The following is an 18,809-nucleotide window of genomic DNA, read 5'->3' as shown; positions in this document are numbered from 1 at the left end:
AAGCTCCATCATTTCTTCTGTCTAGGATGTACTTATGCCCCTTGTCCATCCTTTAAGCTCCATTATTTCTTCTGTCTAGGATGTACTTGTGCCCCCTTGTCCATCCTTTAAGCTCCTGCTCACTCATGGACATTTTAGTCAGAGGCCAGCAATCTCTAGAGTTTTCCTTGTTCCTACCCAGGAAAATAAGGGACTCTGGTAGCGTAATGGTTACGAATCGGGTTGCGAAATGGCCAGCTGTTTCACGGGAGAAAGATGAGGCTTTCTACTCTGGTAAAGATTTACAGCCTCGGAAACCCTGTACAGGGTCGCTATGAGTCAGAAGTAACTCCACGGCACATAACAACAACAACAATAACCCAGGAAAAGTTCCAAGTTTTACACTGGGTCCCAATGGAAGCAACAGAACTTTGAATGGCCTGCTGAGATGGTTGGATGTGAAAACAACGTAGGACCCACTGTCTTCTTGCCCAGTTAGTGAGCATTTCCCCATTTTTCTCACTGATACTCAAACTCCAGATTCCACCACATGATGTAGCTTGTTTTTACTTCATTCGCTCCTTTGTACTTAAATCTCATGTCACTGTTTCTTAAAGTTATTTCCATCAAGCATCTTTCTTAATCATGTAATATGATACTAGTTAAATACTCTGGTTCCTACCTATTAGGACCTTTGGTGGCTCAGTTGTTTAGTGGTCAACTACTAAACAAAGGGTCAGAGGACAGAACTCACCAGCTGCTCCACAGGGTGGGAGGAGTTGTGGCAGTCTTGGAAACTCTATGAGGCAGCCTTATTCTCTGTCCTGCACGGTTGCTAAGAAGTAGCATTGGGCTCCATTGGTCATGGGTTTGCTTTTGGGGATTTGGTTCTTATCTATGCCTTCTAGAATTATCTCAAATCATTTCTTCTCCATCTAATGACAGTCTCTGCAAGGCCCACTGCTCTAGGCCTCTACGTACCTTGGTACAGCTAGAAGCGATCTCCATTCAATGTTTTACTTAGAGATCATCCAAAGCAACTTAGGCTTCAAGTATTCAATTGTTGTGAAGTGCCGCTGAGTCAGTTCCGACCCATAGTGACCCCGTATAGGGTTTCCAAGGAGTGGCTGGTGAGCTTGAACCACCAACCTTGTGGTTGAAGCCGACGTTGCAGTCTAGCGCCATCAGCCCACAGCACCATCCCACAGTTCTACAGTATATTAAATGAAGCAGCACACAAAGGTTGAAATGTGAACAGATCAGAGCTCTAGGCCAAACGCAACTCCTAACTAGCGATAAGAATTCAACACTTAACTTCCTAGATCTGTTCTTCAACTCTTAAAAAAACAAACAAAACAGTTCAACTAGAGGAATACATGTAAATTATTTGCTTACATGTTCATTTTCTTCTCTCTCCATGAGACTAGCTTCCAGAATCCCTAACACCTGGCACACTACAGATACACTTTAAAACAGAACAAACAAACTGAATGAAAATACTCCTCACCAAATAAACTTAATTCAATATATGCACGTTTCTGACTTCAGATGTATCGGATTATGACATATTTCACTGACTGACGACCACCCAGTTTTGTTTCTTGGCACAGCTCATAGTGGGCAACGTACACCACATACACTGTTTTAGTAATTTGCTTGCCACCATATTTGTAAATCTACATGCAATGTTTTCAATCACCCAAGACAAATAAAAATTGGATTTATAAAGATAGGATTAAAAGGCAATAATATGAAAACAAACAAACAAGAGATATTCAACCTTAACATCAGAACCAACTTATGACAAAGTCTAACCCCAATAGGAATCTTTGGGTGGTGCTGCAGGCTAATGCGCTGGACTATAAAGTAGCTTTGAACCACAAGGTTGGTGGTTCAAGCTCACCAGCTTCTCCTTGGAAATCCTATACAGGGTCGTTCTGGGTTGGAACCGACTCAATGTCACTTCACAAAAACAACCACCACCACAATAGAGGCTCACCTACAAAAATAAACTTGTGAATCAGGAAAGCTGTCAAGAATGAAAATAGTACCAAATCAGAATCAACAGACAAATAAATGAAATAAAATCAAGTCCAGCATAGACCTAAGTACCCATAAGTTTAACACTGTTGCTGTTGTGAAGTGCCATTGAGTCAATTCCAACTCACAGGGCCCCTGTAGAGTGTTTCCGAGGAGCAGCTAGTAAGTTTCACCTAAATGAAGGGAAAGAAAGAATTCAATACATTTCAACTAGAGCGAATATGAAAATGGGAGCATGGAACAGGGTAACAAGAAAACACAGTTTACTTTTATTTTTGTTGGTTTCTTAGGGGAAGGGGCTTTTTCAGTAGAGAAGATAAGCAGGAGTCACAGGTATGATGAAGAAATTTGTTGTTAATTAGGTGTCATTCAGTTGGTTCCAACTCATAGTAACCCTTACACACTGTTGTTGTGTTGTTAGGTGCCATGAAGTAGGTTCCAACCCAGAGCAAACCTATGTCAAAGAGAAAGAAACACTGCCCAGTCAGTCCTCCACCATCCGCACAATTACTACTAGGTTTGAATCCACTGGTGCTGCTCCTGGGCCAATCCATCTCATTGGGGGTCTCCCTCTTTTTCATTGACCCTCCACTTCACCAAGCATGATGTCATTCTGTACAGAATGGTCACTCCTGATAACATGTATGAAATATGAGACACGAAGCTGGCTTCTAAGAATCACTCTCGCTACACCTCTTCCAACACAGACTGGTTTGTTCTTCTGGCAGTCCATGGTGCCTTCAGTACTCTCCTCCAACACCACAACTCAAAGGCATCAGTTCTTCTCAGTCCTCTGTCCTCCGGCACTATATGTGACACTATTCGGCTGCTACTCATAGGTTTTCCGTAGTAAACAATTCAAAGATGTTCTACCTCTCTTCTTCCAAGTCTGTGTTAGTTTTGAAGCTCCAATGAAACCTGTCCACCATGGCTGACACAGCTGATATTTCACATACCAATGGCATAGCATCTAGTATCACAGCAACATACAAGTTACCACAGACTGACAGACGGCGGTTAAACTGGGCAAAGTAGAATATTTTTCACTCTTAAAATTTTTAGACACAATTTAAATTTTTTTAAGAAATGATATTTTGGTCCATTGCCCTAAGAATTCTGTATCTAGGGATTTATCCTAAACAGATAAATGAGCATTAAAAAAAAACAGATAAAGAGATTTCAAGTATCTGCCCCACAAAAGGATAAACAGGTATATACCCTTATTTGTTGCTTACCACGAGTCTGCTGGCTTGTCATACGGTGGGGACCTGCATATTGTTGTGATGCTAGAAGCCTTGCCACTGGTATTTGACACCAGCAGGAGCAGCAATGCTGGACAGGTTTCAGCTAAGATTCCAGACTAAGATAGAGGAGGAAGGAGGAGAGGCAAACTACTTCTGAAGGCTAACTTACTGAAAACCTTAAGAATTACAGTAGAACATTGTCAGATAATAGTGCTGAAAATGAAAACCTTACAAATAAGCAGCAAAATATTGTCAGATATAATGTCAGAAGATGAGCTCCTCAAGTTGGAAGGCATTCAAAATGTGACTGGTTAAATTAGAACTGACCATGATGACGCAAATGAAGTAAAGCTTTGGGGACCTTCATTTACTGACGGGGCACAACTACAAGTGAGGAGTAACAGCTGTCAATATCTAATAATAATTGGAACATGGAATGTACAAAGTATAAATGTAGGAAAATCGGAAGCTGTCAAAAATGAAATGGAACACATAAAGACCAATATCCTACGCATTAGTGAGCTGAAATGGATAGTACTGGCCATTCTGACTCTGACACATGGTTTACTGTAACAGGAATGACAAATTGAACAGGAATGTTGTTGCATTCATCATCAAAAAGAACATTTCAAGAACTATTCTGAAGTATAATAATGCTGTCAATAATAGGATAGGATCCATATGCCTACAAGGTAGACCAGTTAATACCACCATTATTCAAGTTTATGCACCAACCACTATAGTGAGTGATGATGAAACTGAAGAATTCTAGCAACTTCTTCAGTCTGACTGAGACTGATTAAACATGGAATCAAGATGTATTGATAATTACTGGTCAATGGAATGTGAAGGTCGGAAACAAAGAGGTAAGGTAAGTAGTTGGAAAATATGGCCTTGGTCATAGAAATGATGCTGGAGATCACATGATAAAATTTTGCAAGACCCATTATTTACTCAGTGCAAATACCCCCCCCCCTTTTTTTAATAACATAAAAGATGACTATACACATAGGCCTCACAGAATGGTGTACACTGACATCAAATTGACTACAGCTGTGAAAAGACAAGGTAGAAAAGCTCCATATCATCAACAAAAAAAAAGACCAGGAGCAGACTGTGGAACAGACCATCAATTGTGCATGTGCCACTTTAGGCTGAAGCTTAAGAAAATGAGAACCAGTCCACAAGAGCCAACATATGATCTTGAATATAACCCACCTGCATCTAGAGACCATCTCAACAAGAGGTGTCATGCACTAGACACTAATGACCAAAGACCAGAAGAGTTGTGGGATGACATCTAGAATATCATACATGAAGAAAGCAAAAGGTCATTAAGAAGACAAGAGACTATGAAACTTGCTCTCCAGCTTAGAAATGCTAACGCAAATGTTACAAAATGAGGTAAAAAGAGCTGAAACAGAAAATTTCAAAGAGCTGCTCCAAAAGACAAAGTCAAATATTATAATGAAATGTACAAAGACCTGAAGTTAGAAAACCAAAAGGGAAAAAGAGGCTCAGTATTTCCCAAGCAGAAAGAAATGAAGAAAAAAATTCAAGCCTCGACTTGCAACACTGAAGGATTCTATGGGCAAAATATTAAATGATGCAGAAAGTATCAAAAGAAGATAGAAGAAATACAGAGTCACTGTTCTAAAAGGAAAGGGTCACTGTTCAACCATTTCAAGAGGTAGCATCTGATCAATTCAAAGGTACTGGAGGAAGAAGTCCAAGGTGCACTGAAAACACTGGCAAACAAGACTCCGGGAATTGATGGAATACAAATTGAAATCTTTCAACCAACTGACGCAGCACTGGAGGCACTCACTCATCTAAACCAGGAAATTTAAAAGACAACTAGCTACTTGGCTAACTGATGGGAAGATATTCATATCTGTGCCCATTTCAAAGAGAGGTGACCCAACAGAATGCAGTAATCATCAGACAAAAAAAAATTAAGCAAATTTAGCAAAAAGTAAAATTTTGCTAAACAACTCCAAGAATAAATACATAGACAGGGAACTGCCAGAGCTTTAAAAAAGATTAAACAAGGATGCAGAATAAGGGATATCACTGCAGGCATCAGATGGATCTTGGCTGAAAGCAGAGAATACCAGAAAGATGGTTACCTGTGTTTTACTGACTAGGCAAAGGCTTTCGATTGTGTGGATCATGACAAGAATATGGACAACATTGTGAAGAAGGAGTATTTTGGAACACTTAATTGTGTTCATGAAGAACCTGTACATGGACCAAGAGACAGTTGTTTGAACAGAACAAGGTGACAAAGAATGGTTTAAATTCATGAAAGGTATGTGTGTCAGCAAATAAACTGGATTATATGAAGAAGAACATGGTATCAGGACTGGAGGAAGACTCATTAGCAACTTGTGATATGCAAATGATATAACCTTACTTGCTGAAAATGAAGAGGACTTGAAATACTAATTGATGAAAATCAAAGACCACAACCTTCAGGATGGGTTGCACCTCAATGTAAAGAAAACAAAACTCCTCACCACTGGACCAGTCAGTAACATCATGATAAATGAAGAAAAGATTGAAGTTGTCAGCAACTTCATTTTGTTTGTATCCACTATCAACACTCATGGAGTCCTGGTGTGGCACAGTGGGTTAATGTGCTACACTGCAAGGTCGGTTTGAACCACAAGGTCAGTGGTTCAAGCTCACCAGCCACTCCTTGGAAACCCTACACAGGGTCGCTAGAAGTTGGAACTGACTTAGTAGCACTTAACAACAACAGCAATCAACACTCATGGAAGCCACAGTCAAGAAATCAAACAATCTACTGCATTTGACAAATCTGTTACACAAGACCACTTTAAAATATTAAAGAGCAAAGATTTCAATCTGAGGACTAAGATGCACCTGACTCAAGCCATAGCCTCAGATGCATGTGAAAGTTGGACAACAAATAACAAAGACTGTAGAAAATTGATGCATTTGAGTTATGATGCTGGAGAAGAATATTATAAGTACCATGGACTGTCAGAAGAACAAACAAATCTGTGTTGGAAGAAGTATAGGCAGAATGATCTTTAGAAGCTAGGACGGTGAGGCGCCGTCTCATACTTTGGACATACTATCAGGAGGGACCAGTCCCCAGAGAAGGACATTATGCTAGGTAAAGTGGAGAGTCAGCAAAGAAAGAGGAAGACCCCACACGGGATGGACTGGCATAGTGGCAGCAGCAATGGGTTTTTAGCATAACAACAATTGTAAGGATGGCTCATGAAATGGGCAGGTTTCGATCTGTTGTGCACAGATTTGCTATGAGTCGGAACTGACTTGAAGCACCTAACAACAACAATTATTTGTTGCAGTTAAAAATTAAGCAAATGCACTGAAATGGTACAATTCCAGAGATATATTAAGAACAAATTGTTGAACAGCCATATTTGTTGATAAAAAAATGAAATACTTGTTAATACTCATAAAAATATTAGGGAAAACATGCATTGTCAATAGTGGCTAGAGCAGGCTTTAATTGGCTACATTCTATTATATTCCAAATGGATAGAACTTTCTATAATGAACATTTATTTTTATAATCATAAGATACTTTAACTTTCAGTAACCCTCTGAAGAATCCTTTGAGGAGAAGCCAACACAGTCAATGCTGGAGATCTACATACAATTTGACACAGACTTTTGGATCTCTACTAGAGCTCCATTATCTGTTCTTAATCTCATTTCTATTTAAAGTCAGAAGAAATGCTAACAATCAAGATTTACATATTCTTTCAAAATGAAAAAGACACATGAGAAAGATTTTTTCTATATGTATATTAAATGGGAGGAGGCAAGGAGAAGACGGACAGCAAAACAGCTAATTTTATATACTTGTTTGCATTAACACTATATGCTTAAGTATGGTTAGATTAATAATAAGGAGTATGAGTCCCAAAGTTGCACAAAAAGGATCTGATTATGAAAACCCAAAACCACATCAAGGAACCACACTATGCTTACACATCTTTGCATTTGGGCACTACAAAAATTCTCTTCAGGTCACAATTCCATCTCTAAGAAAAATGTCTTCAGAAAATATTTTAAACGACAATGTGCTATTACTCTGTTCTAGTGTAGCTTTCTTTTAATAGCAACCAATCAAAAACAACCTAAGTATTTAGAAGAATGATTAAATACACTGATATAATGGAATATTACATGGTTATTAAAAATGTTAGAAGACCTTTAACAACACAGGGAGGGCTTAGTCCAGGTTCAGGGTAATCCACACCCACATTGGGCACACCACCACTTCAATTATGCAAAGATTGGAAGAAAGACTCCTAAATGTTTAATAATGGTTAGCTCTGAGCAGGAGTCCTGGTGTGGCACTCTAGGATAAGCAATGGACTGCTAACCACAAGGTCAGCTATTCAAACCCACCAGCTACTCCTCAGAAACCTTGTACAAGGTTGTTATGAGTCAGAATCAACTTGCTGGCGCTTAACAACAACAATATCTCTGAATAATGGAATAGTAATAAACCTATGCTTTATTGACTATGCAAAGACTTATGATATTGTGGGTCATGACAAGCTATGGACAAAAAAGTCTTTATACTTTGCTATGTCTTAATATCCAACAATATATAAGCATTGTTTTTTAAGGCTTTTAAAATTTTTAACCTGTGTGAGCAGGATTTATAAATTGAAATTTTTAGACACAATCTTTGTTTAAAAGTTTTAAAAAGGTTTCCATATTCTGCTCTTTTCTTTTAGGGCTAGTTAAGACAAGATATATTAAAATTAAGTTCTGATTTCAAAGATTCCAATGAATAATATGGTAGTAAAAGATACCAAATACAATATTGTTGTTGTTAAGTACTGTGGAGTCGGTTCCAACTCATAGCGTGACCCTTGCACAGGGTTTCCGAGGCTGTAAATCTTTACGGGAGCAGAATGCCTCATCTTTCTCCCATGAAACCGTTGGTATTTTGGAACTGCTGACCTTAAGGTTGGCAGCCCGACTCGTAACTAATACGCTACCAGAGCTCCTTAATATTGTTGTTGTTGTTGTTAAGTGCCTTCGAGTCAGTTCCGACCCATAGTGACCCTGTACAGGAGGCAATAATAAAAGAAGTACATGCAGTAGACAGAGACTTAACAAACTCAACATGTTTAGAACATGACCCATAAGTGATGTTCTAAACTTGGAGGCTATTCCTGGCTTCATCACTGACTACCTGTTAATTTTGTAAAATCCTCTTTGAACTGTGGAATATTCATCTGTAAATTGGAGGCAAAAAGTTGCCCTTGTGTTATTGTGAAGACTGAGTGACACAGAAGCATGGCAACCATATTTTAGCACTATACTTCGCATAAAGATTCAACAAAATATCATGATGAATAGTTTTCAGTTCTGGACACCATAATTTAAGCTGGGCATTGTGACCAACTGGAATATATCCAGGAGAGCAACAGAGATGAAATGAGATCCAGAATTCATATCATCTGGGGAAAAACAAACAAGAAAACAGCTAGGTAGATTTAGCTTAAATTAAGGTTGTAAGAGAGACAGTATGAATGACTATCTAAAACTCATATGGAAACAGCCTTAATTAGCAGAGATCAGGGAAACAAAGCTTTAAAAATCACAAGGAGGCAGATTTTCAGCTCTGTGCAAGAAAGAACAGCATGTTCTAAAATGGAATAGATTACTTCTGTAAGTTACTGAAAATGCTGAAAGGAAAGAAAACAAAAACCCTCAGGAAATAACTTAAAAGGCTTCCCTCCTCAAGCACAGAAAAAGGCACAAGAAAAGCCAATACGCTTCCTGCTCCTGCTGTGTTCTCCCTTACAAACTCATAAAATAGCTGCCTAAAGAAGGTAACATAATGATATTCCTTAAAAATGAGATTAGACTGGGAAGATTATTGTATTATTGCTAAAGCTCCATTACTAAGAGTCGTCAATTTTCCTGTGTTTCATGGAGGAGAAGTAATGTATTTAAAAAACAAAACAAAACACAAACCCACAAAAAAACAAAACACAGATCCTTCTGGATGAAGGTTAAACACGAGTCTTGACAATGAATTCTCAGTGCCCCAGAATCAAGCATTCTGAATATCCAAGAGGAGGATATAAAATGCATCATCTGTTAGACTTGTCTGGCAGTGGAAACCAATTTAAAGCTTCAAAACACAACTTGGGAGCTCCTGATGGAGCCTAAGCATTTCAGCCTATACACACACAGTAATAAAGTCCTTAGAGACAATCACCACTGATCATCTTTATATCCTGGAGCAATGGTTCTTAACCCCTCAGAGAAGTCAGTATCTTCTCTCCAGAAAAATGCACATGTATGGAAAATCTTCCACGTGATTTCTGAGTTCACAGATCCCATAAAGATCACCCAGCCTGTTGTTGTTGTTAGATGTCAACAAAATGTGCAAAGATCTGGAGTCAGAAAACCAAAAAGGAGGAACACACTCAACATTTATCAAGCTGGGGGAACTGAAGAAAAAAATCTAGCCTTGACTTTTGTTATTGAAGCATTCTCTGGGCAAAATATTGAGTGATGCAAAAAGCATCAAAAGAAGATGGAAGGAATACACAGAGTCACTGTACCAAAAGGGCATGGTTGATGTTCAACCATTTCAAGAGGTAGCATATGATCAAGAGCCAATGATCCTAAAGGAAGAAGTCCAAGGTGCATTGAAGGAATTGGCAAAGAACAAGGCACCAGGAATTGATGGAATAAAAACTGAAATCTTTCAAGAAAGTAAGACAGCCCATCTCACTCATCTATGCCAAGAAATTTGGAAGACAACTATCTGGCTAACTGATTGGAAGAGATCTGTATTTGTGCCCATTCCAAAGAAAGGTGACCCAATGGAATGCGGAAACCATTGGACAATATCTTTGATATCCCATGTGAGTGAAGTTTTACTAAAGGAAATATAGAAACAGCTAAAAGCATACATTGACAGAGAACTTCCCAGAGGTTCAGGCCGGATTCAGAAGAGGCTGTGGAATGAGGGTTATCACTGCTGGTGTCTGATAGATCTTGGCAGAAAGCAGAGAATACCAGAAAGATGTTTACCTATGCTTTATTGAGTATGCAAAGGCTTTCAATTGTGTGGATCATGACAAGCTATGGACAACACTGTGAAGTTCAAGTATTCCTGAACACTTAATTGTGCTCATGAGGAATCTGTACACGGACCAAGAGGCAGCTGTTCGAACAGAACATGGGAACACTGAATGGTTTAAAATTAAGAAACGTATGCAACAAGTTTGTATTCTTTCACCATAGTTATTCAACCTTTATGCTGAGCATTTTAATATGAGAAGCTGGGTTATATGAAGAAAAACGTGGCATCAGGATTGGAGGATGACTCATTAACCACCTGCGATATGCAGATGAAAAAACCTTGCCTGCTGAAAGTGAAGAGGACTTAAATCCTCACCACTGGACCAATAGACAACATTCTTATCAACGGAGAAAAGACTGAAGTTGTCAAGGATTTCATTCTTCTTGGATAACTATCAACACTCATGGAAGTCAAGAAATCAAATGACGTATTGCATTAGGCAAATCTGCTGCACAAGACCTTTTTCAAGTGTTGAAGAGCAAAGATGTCAGCTTGAGGACTAAGGTGCGCCTGACCCAAGACATGGTATTTTTAATAACCTCGCATGAATGCGAATAAAGAAGACCGTAGAAGAATTGATGCTTTTGAGTTATGGTGTTGGAGGAGAATAATGAAAGTGCCATGGACTGCCAAAAGAACAAACAGATCTGTGTTAGAAGAAGTGCAGCCAGAGTGCTTCTTGGAGGACAGGATGGCCAAACTTCGTCTCTCATACTTGAGACATACTTTCAGGAAGGATCAGTCATTGGAGAAGGCTATCATGTTTGGTAAGGTGGAGGGTCAGAGAAACAGAGGAAGAGACCCAGCGAAATGGGTTAGGAGGGACTGGTCACTGGAGAAGGATACCACGTTTGGTTAAGGTGGAGGGTCACAGAAAAAGAGGAAGACCCCTAGTGAGATGGACTGGCAAAGTGGCAGCATCAATGGGCTCAAGTGTGGCAACAATTGTGAGGCTGGCCCAGGACCGGGCAGTGTTTCGTTGTTTTGTACATAGGGTCGCTGTGGACACCCTTAAAAAGGGGATCTAGTTTTCATTCTCTCTCATGAAGTTATGAAGAAATAAAGACTTTGAAAATAGCAGTTTAACTATGGTAATGCATCATATACAAAATTAATCTTGTATGGTGTCAACTGAACAGAAAATCTGAGAAATCATACTCTGAAAATACAATTACTATCATTCCTCCCTCCCCCACGCCCCCCAAAATATTAAAGGTAGCTCAGATTATTCATCCTAATAAACTTTTAAGGGCATAAAACAAATAAGCTGCCAATTCAAAATTTTACTCCCAGCTAAGCAGGTCTTCCAAGGCCTATCTCTAATAATAATAATATGGTCTTTGTTACCCTTCAAATTAAAAATGGGCTTATCTCTCTGTCTTTATAAAGCTATAAATTCCCAGCTGTGGGAGGTAGACCCTGGACTATAATTTTCTTTCCACTCTTAAGCCTTTCTACCTAGATATATCAGTATTAGCTTACAGAACATTTTGGGGAAAGTGTAAAACTGTAACACCACAAGATGAATAAAAAATGTAATTCCAAACTCTTCAAATTATTTCTTTTGAAGAGAAAATGGAGAACTTATGAGAAATGGAATTTAAGTTGGGATTTTTTTTTAGACACAAAGGTGCTTTTTAATAAACAACAACAACTTTTTATTGTAAACTGATTGAAGGTTTACAGAGCAGGTCATTAGTTTTACATTCAATTCATACATACTTCGTTTAGTCTCAATAATTGCATTGCCCTCAATGTAAATCCACTTATCCAATTTTCTCCTTTCCCTGCCCTTCTGCTTTCACAAAAGTGCCCTTACCACCTTACATGAACTAAAAAGTATACAAAGGAAAGGTGCTCCAAGACTTACGTTTTGCCTCTGAGAGATTCTGGTTAGGTGACCAGACCAGCATACCAAGATTTTCTCTTTCTTGACTACGTCTTGCCAGTTTAGCTTGATAGAAAAAAAAAACAAAAACAAAAAAAAACAGAAAACTCTTATGTAATTATAATGAATGAACAGATGTAACAAGCAATGAATAACAACAACACTGGTCTTTAAACCTCAGAACAGGATGACATCACCCACCTTCTATGAAACCAGTCTTAATGGAAACCATGCACTTAGCAGCACAGGGTGGAGAGATTGCTGGGGGTGGCTCCTGAATCAGCTGAAACAATTCTACTGCCAAGTCCTTTTCTACTTTAGCTTTTTTTTCCCCTCAAAAACAACTTAAGAAATAAGTACTGAGTGGAGTTGTTGTTGACAGGTGCCACTGAGTCAGCTCTGACTCACAGCAACCTCATGTACGACAGAACAAAGCACTGCTGGACCCAGCACCGTCCTTACAATCTATGCTTGAGCCCAGAGGTGCCTCGGGGGGGGGAAGCTTCCTCTTTTTCACTGATTCTATGATTTACCAAGCGTGATGTCCTTCTCCAGGAACTGGTAGCTCTTGATTACATGTCCAAAGTACACGAGACAAGAATCTCGCCATCCTCCCCCCTCCCTTCTAAAAAGCATTCTGGTTGTACTTCCTACAAGACAGATTTGTTTGTTCTTCTGGCAGTTCAACACAGCATCATTAATTCAAAGGCATCAATTATTTGGTCTTCCTTATTCATTGCCCAGGTTTGCATGCACATAAGGCAACTGAAAATGCCATGGCTTAGGGTTAGGTGCAACCTTACTTAAGGCTTCAAAATGACATTTTTGCCCAATGCATTATGTTGGCTACTAAAGGGTGTTTGCAGCGATTTCTTCTCATTTGAAGCATGCTATATCAGTAAATGAAGGCTGGTCCCAAAAATTTTACTCAATCTCTATCATTGAGGTCAACTTGAGGAGGCAGCTCTTCCTAGTCATATTTTGAGTGCCTTCCAACCTGAGGGGCTCATCTTCTGATACTACATCAGATTATATTATGGTGTATCTAAGGTTCTCACTGGTCAATTGTTCTCAGAAGATTGCCAGGTCTTTTTTCCTAGTTGGCCTTTGTCTGGAAGTTCCACGGAGACCCATCACTATGGCTAACTCAGCTGGTATTTTTAATATGAGGGTTGGCATAGCTTCCAACAACATGCCAACCAAAAACTATATAAATTGCCATTGAGTCAATTTGGACTCACAGTGACCCCTTGTTGGGTTTCTGAGGCTGTAACCTTTATGGGAGCAGAAAGCATCCTCATTCTCCCGCAGAGGGGTTGGTGGATTTAAACTGCTGACCGTGTAGTTACCAGCCCAACGCATAACTTACTGCACCATCAGCATCATAGCAACATGCAAATCACCCCAGTACAATAGCTGACAGGTGAGTTAGTAGGTACAGTTCTTATTCCCTGGCTGAGGTCATTCAGCCAGGACTAAACAGGCCAAGTGGATCTGCAGGCCAGGCCTACAGCACTACACTTTACAGCCTCTGCTTTCAGACACTGGACATCCCCAAAGGAAGCCACATGTGACAAGGGGCTCAAATAGTCTTTTAAAATGTAAATTCAACTTTTAATCTTGTGCAATTCATAATGTCCACATTTTGGATCTTTCCTCAGCAGTCTTTCTCCACTTTTCTTTGAAGCAATGACCTTAGACAACTTAACGTGCTTTGGTCCCCCTTATCCTTCTTTGCTATAGTAAGTTTTTGTTGTTGTTGTTTTTGACTTAACAATAAGACTCCTTCTAACAACTTTATTTTAAAAATTTAACCGGAAAGAAATACATTCAAATTCTTAAAAATCTGTGATGGAAACCAGTAGGCCAAAGGTTTACAAGTGTCAAATGTTGAGGCAGCATGTGTAAGTAGATTAAGGCAAACAATGGTCATATACTAGAGCAAAGACACTTAAAACTCTGTCGGTCAAGGTACAAAAGACACAGGAGAGTAAAGCTTCAACTAACCATTTCATTATACTAGGTAGGCCCAAACGCTTTCATTTTTAAGTCATTTTATCCTTTTATCCCCCCTTTCTTTAAAAAATAAACTCTTCTGAAAATGTGACCATTAAACACTATGAGTTAGGCGAGATTAAAAGAAAAATTGGTGGGGTGGGCAGAAACATGATGTAAAGAATGGAGAGAAAAAAATACAGTAAAAGGGACAGAGGTGACTATTTTTGAGTATAGTTTTATATATTGTTGTTAAGTGCCGTTGAGTCGGTTCCAACCCATAGCGACCCTGTACAAGGTTTCCGAGGGTGTAAATCCTTACGGGAGTAGAAAGCCTCATCTTTCTCCCGCAGAGCGACTGGTAATTTTGAACCGCTGACCTTAAGGTTCGCAGCCCGATTCGTAACCACTACGCTACCAGAGCTCCTATAGTTTTGTATATAGTGAATAGTTAACAATGTCAATGTTACACATAATCCAAAAAAATTTTTTTTTAATCAACAAGGATATGTGGGGCACAGGGTGACAAAACGGGATGAAAAACAAAAGAGCATTGCTGTATTTCAAAAGAACGGAAGACTTAAAACTGTCTTTATTCAGAGACTACATGATCACCTGGTATAGAAAAGTCTACAGTTTCTACAAATACCTATTAAAGAATGTTTAAAGGTTACTGGAAACAATATCAGTATTTTAAAATGATTTGTCTTTCTATATGCTAGCAATTAACAATCAGAAATGAAAATTGAAAAACACCAACCACAAACACGAAAAACTTAGGAATAGGTCTGACAAAAGATGCATAAAATCTGTAACTGAAAACTATAAAACCACTGTTGAGAAAGTCTAATAACCTAACAGACAGATTATACCATAGCTGGTGGTGGTAGTGCTTATGTGCTATGGAGTCAGTTCCGACTCATAGCGACCCTGCCCTGTACAGGGTTTCCGCGGCTATAAGTGTTTACGGGAGCAGAAAGCCTCATCTTTCTCCTGGGGAACAGCTGATAATTTCGAACTGCTGACCTTGCAGTTTGCAGCCTGATTTGTAACCACTACGCTACCAGAGCTCCTTATACCACATGTAGGTAGATCAAAAGACTACACATTATTAACATGGCAATTCTCCCCAAAGTGCTCTCTGGTTTCATCACTATCCCAGTGCACTTCTTTATACAAACTGACAAACTGATTCTAAAATTTATATGGAAATGGAAAGTACCTATAATAGCCAAGACAACTTTGAAAAAGAAAAAATAGGAGTTTCACACACTGACTCAAGACTAATTACAAAGATTTCATAATCGATAGTGGTGTATTGGAAAAAAAAAATGGAATTCAAAAATAGAACCATACATGACCAATTCATTTTCTACAAAGGTGAAAAGGAAATTTCTATGAAGAAAAAGAATATTTTCAATAAATGATGCTGGAACAAATGCAAGGGGAGAAAAAGGTGAACTTGAATCCATACTATGTACATTAGGCAATGAATCATAGACTTTTTTTTTTAATGTTTTATTGTGAATTATATGATAGTTTACATGAGAGAACTTTAGTTTTACATTCATTCCATCATATATCATCTCATTGCCATGGTTCCAATCCCCTTCATGCATCATCTTCCGACCAAAGGGCATATCCTAGAAACCCGTCCTCTACAATACCCCCCCCACCCCAAGTCTCCGGCCCACAGTCCTTCTCCCTCTTTGAATCCAAAGTCCCCAGCTGCTTCATCACTCCATGTCATCGTCTCTGTCTCCATCTCAGTTGTCCCTGCTTCTCTGGGTAGGGTCCCTCTATCGGCTTTTTCTCTGATGGTGGTCCCAGAGACCTCTGCTCCTGGACTGGAGAAATAATCACTCCCTTTCCTTGCTACAAAACGTCTACCTTTGCATTTCCAACCCTCACAATCCGTCTTGATAACCATTATTCACTACAGTATCGTGAGTAAACCATCTGTATTTCATTTCATCAGCTCCACCTAGACAGATTGGATAGTACTCACTGGAGATTCTGACTTCCTCCATGCTCCCTAGCACTAGGTTCCCTCTTGAAAGCTTGTAAGCCAGTCACTTCTTGCCTTTGTAGTCCCTATCTCCCCATTTGGGTATCCAATGTCCAAGTTGCCCATCTCTGCCCACTCTGTGTGTGGAGGGGGTGGGATGAATCATAGACTTTTAAGTGTGAAACCAAAAATTATAAAAATTCTTAGAAGACATAAGAGAAAAAAGTTTTGACCTTGGGCTAGAAAAGGCGATTTTCGATTTGACACTGAAAGCACGATCTGGAAGAGAACACATTCCTGAGGTGGACTCCATCAAGAGGAAGAAGATGTGTTCTCTGAATGACATGACTGGGAAGAAGAGGGAATCAAGTCAGAGGGATTGAAAGAAAAGAATCATAAACCACACTGTTGATTTAGAAACAGATGTTCATCCAAAAATATAAAGAAAACCTGGTTTTAAATGAACAGAATATATCAACAGATAGTTCACCAAAGAATGAGCACATGACAATAGGCTAAAATCATTATTTATTGGGAAAATGTGAATTCAAACCAAAATGACATGTATTAAAAAGTACAAAATTAAAAAGGATGAAAATACCAAATGATAGGGAGAAAATAAAGAACTAGAAGTCTCAGGCACTGCTGGGGGATGTACAATGGTACACACATTGAGGGAAAAGCTTGGCAGTATTCTAAAACTGTGGCACAGTGAAACCTATGAGAGCTGGAACTCAACAGGGCTGCCTTTTTTCAGGGGGTCTCGCAAGATTTCTGCTTTTGACAGGGTGCAGTCTTACCATTTATCTATCACTGGTTTTAGTGGGAAACAGTTTGATTTTCCTTCTCCTTACAGGTTTTTGTCTTACACGGCAGGTTCTGGACTTTTGGGATTTTACTGTATGTTGATTCAATGGAATGCTGGTGGTGGTGGTAGTGTGCCATGGAGTCTGTTCCGACTGATAGTAACCCTGTCTAGGAGCTCTGGTAACATAGTGGTTACAAATCGGGCTGCGAACCTCAAAGTCAGCAATTCGAAACTACCAGCTGCTCTGCGGGTGAAAGATGAGGCTTTCTGCTCCCATAAAGATTTACAGCCTCAGAGACCCCGTTCAGAGTCGCTATGGGTCGGAACCGACTCGACGGCACTTAACAACAACAACATAGGGTTTCTGAGGTTGTAAACCTTTATGGGAGCAGAAATCTTCATCTTTCTCTTGCAGAATGGCTGGTAGTTTTGAACTGCTGACCGTAATGTTAGCAGCCCAACTTGTAACCACTATGCTACCAGAGCTCCTTAATGGAATATTACTCAGTAATAAAAAGGAATGGGCTACACATATGAATACATCTCAAATAATTATGCAAGAGAAAGAATTACAAACATGAAAAGGCAAAGGCTATAATGAATTCAGGGATGCTGGACTGGAATCAACAGGATCAGTATGAACTCATGGTTTTCAATACAAATGTTGTTATGTGCCGTGCAGTTGGTTCCGACTCATAGCGACCCTGTACAGGGTTTCCGAGGCTGTAAATCTTTACGGGAGCAGAAAGCCTCATCTATCTCCCACGGAACAGCTGGTAGCTTTGAACAGCTGACCCTGAGGTTGCCGCCTGATTAGTAACCACTACGCTACCAGAGCTCCTTCCATGCTTCTATCAATACAAATAGATAGAATTATATACGGGCAGTCCCCAGATTACAAGCCAGTTCCGAGTTCCATTCCTAAGCCTGTCTTAAAGACACATTTGTAGGTAAGGAATAGTTAGGTATGTATGCATCTAAAGTCAGTTACTCAATCGTTTGTCTTGTTATTGAGCAAGTCCTGACACATAGCAACCCTATGCACAACAGAACAAAACACTGCCAGGTCTTGTCCAAACTCACAATCATTCTTGCGCTTCAGTCCATTGCTACTGTACCAATCCTTCTTGTTAAGGGTCTCCCTCTTTTTCACTGTCCCTCTACTTTACCAAGCATGATGTTTTAACTGAAGTATGAGAGACAAAGTCTGGCCATCCTGGCTTCTAAGGAGCATTCTGGTTGTGCTGGTTCCAACACAGATTTGTTTGTTCTTCTGGCAGTCCACGGTACTTTTAATATTCTTCTTCAACACCATAACTCAAATGCATCAATTCTTCAGTGGTCTTCCTTATCCATTGTCCAACTTTCACACTTATATGAGGCTACTGAAAATACCATGGTTTGGGTCAGGTGCACTTTAGTCCTCAAATTGACATCTTTGCTCATAAACACTTTAAAGAGATCTTGTGCAGAAGTGTGAATGGCTTAAAGTTTTCAAGAGGAAGTTTAGTTTCAGAGTTTGCGGGGGTGGGGCGTAGAATCCCCACTGAGTGGTTTTCATCCTGTCTAGACAGGTCTGGTGAAAGGAGATGGAGATAAATTTCTTATGATTCAACAGTGAGTAATTGTTATTGTGATTGTTGTAACTGTAATGGTAGAAGTTTTGTAGCAAAAAGTGAGGAGTGGTTGATCTTACAGTCCAGGAACTGAGGACCCTGGGA

The 18,809-nt window shown here is 39.4% G+C and overlaps 1 protein-coding gene across 1 annotated transcript in view; it reads right to left on the bottom strand.

Moving 5' to 3' along the window:
• Positions 1-18,809, bottom strand: part of RCOR1 (REST corepressor 1) — a 206,501-nt gene that overhangs the window by 55,178 nt on the left and 132,514 nt on the right. Inside the window, exon 3 of the mRNA XM_006839536.1 lies at positions 12,260-12,343. Within this exon, the coding sequence (XP_006839599.1) occupies positions 12,260-12,343 (84 nt within the window). The remainder of the gene's footprint in view (positions 1-12,259; positions 12,344-18,809) is intronic.

Source organism: Chrysochloris asiatica, unplaced genomic scaffold (assembly GCF_000296735.1).
Source record: "Chrysochloris asiatica unplaced genomic scaffold, ChrAsi1.0 scaffold00025, whole genome shotgun sequence".
In the NCBI taxonomy this organism is placed as follows: domain Eukaryota; kingdom Metazoa; phylum Chordata; class Mammalia; order Afrosoricida; family Chrysochloridae; genus Chrysochloris; species Chrysochloris asiatica.
Note: the sequence above shows the minus strand (reverse complement) of the source record. Positions and strands in the feature narration are given on the sequence as shown.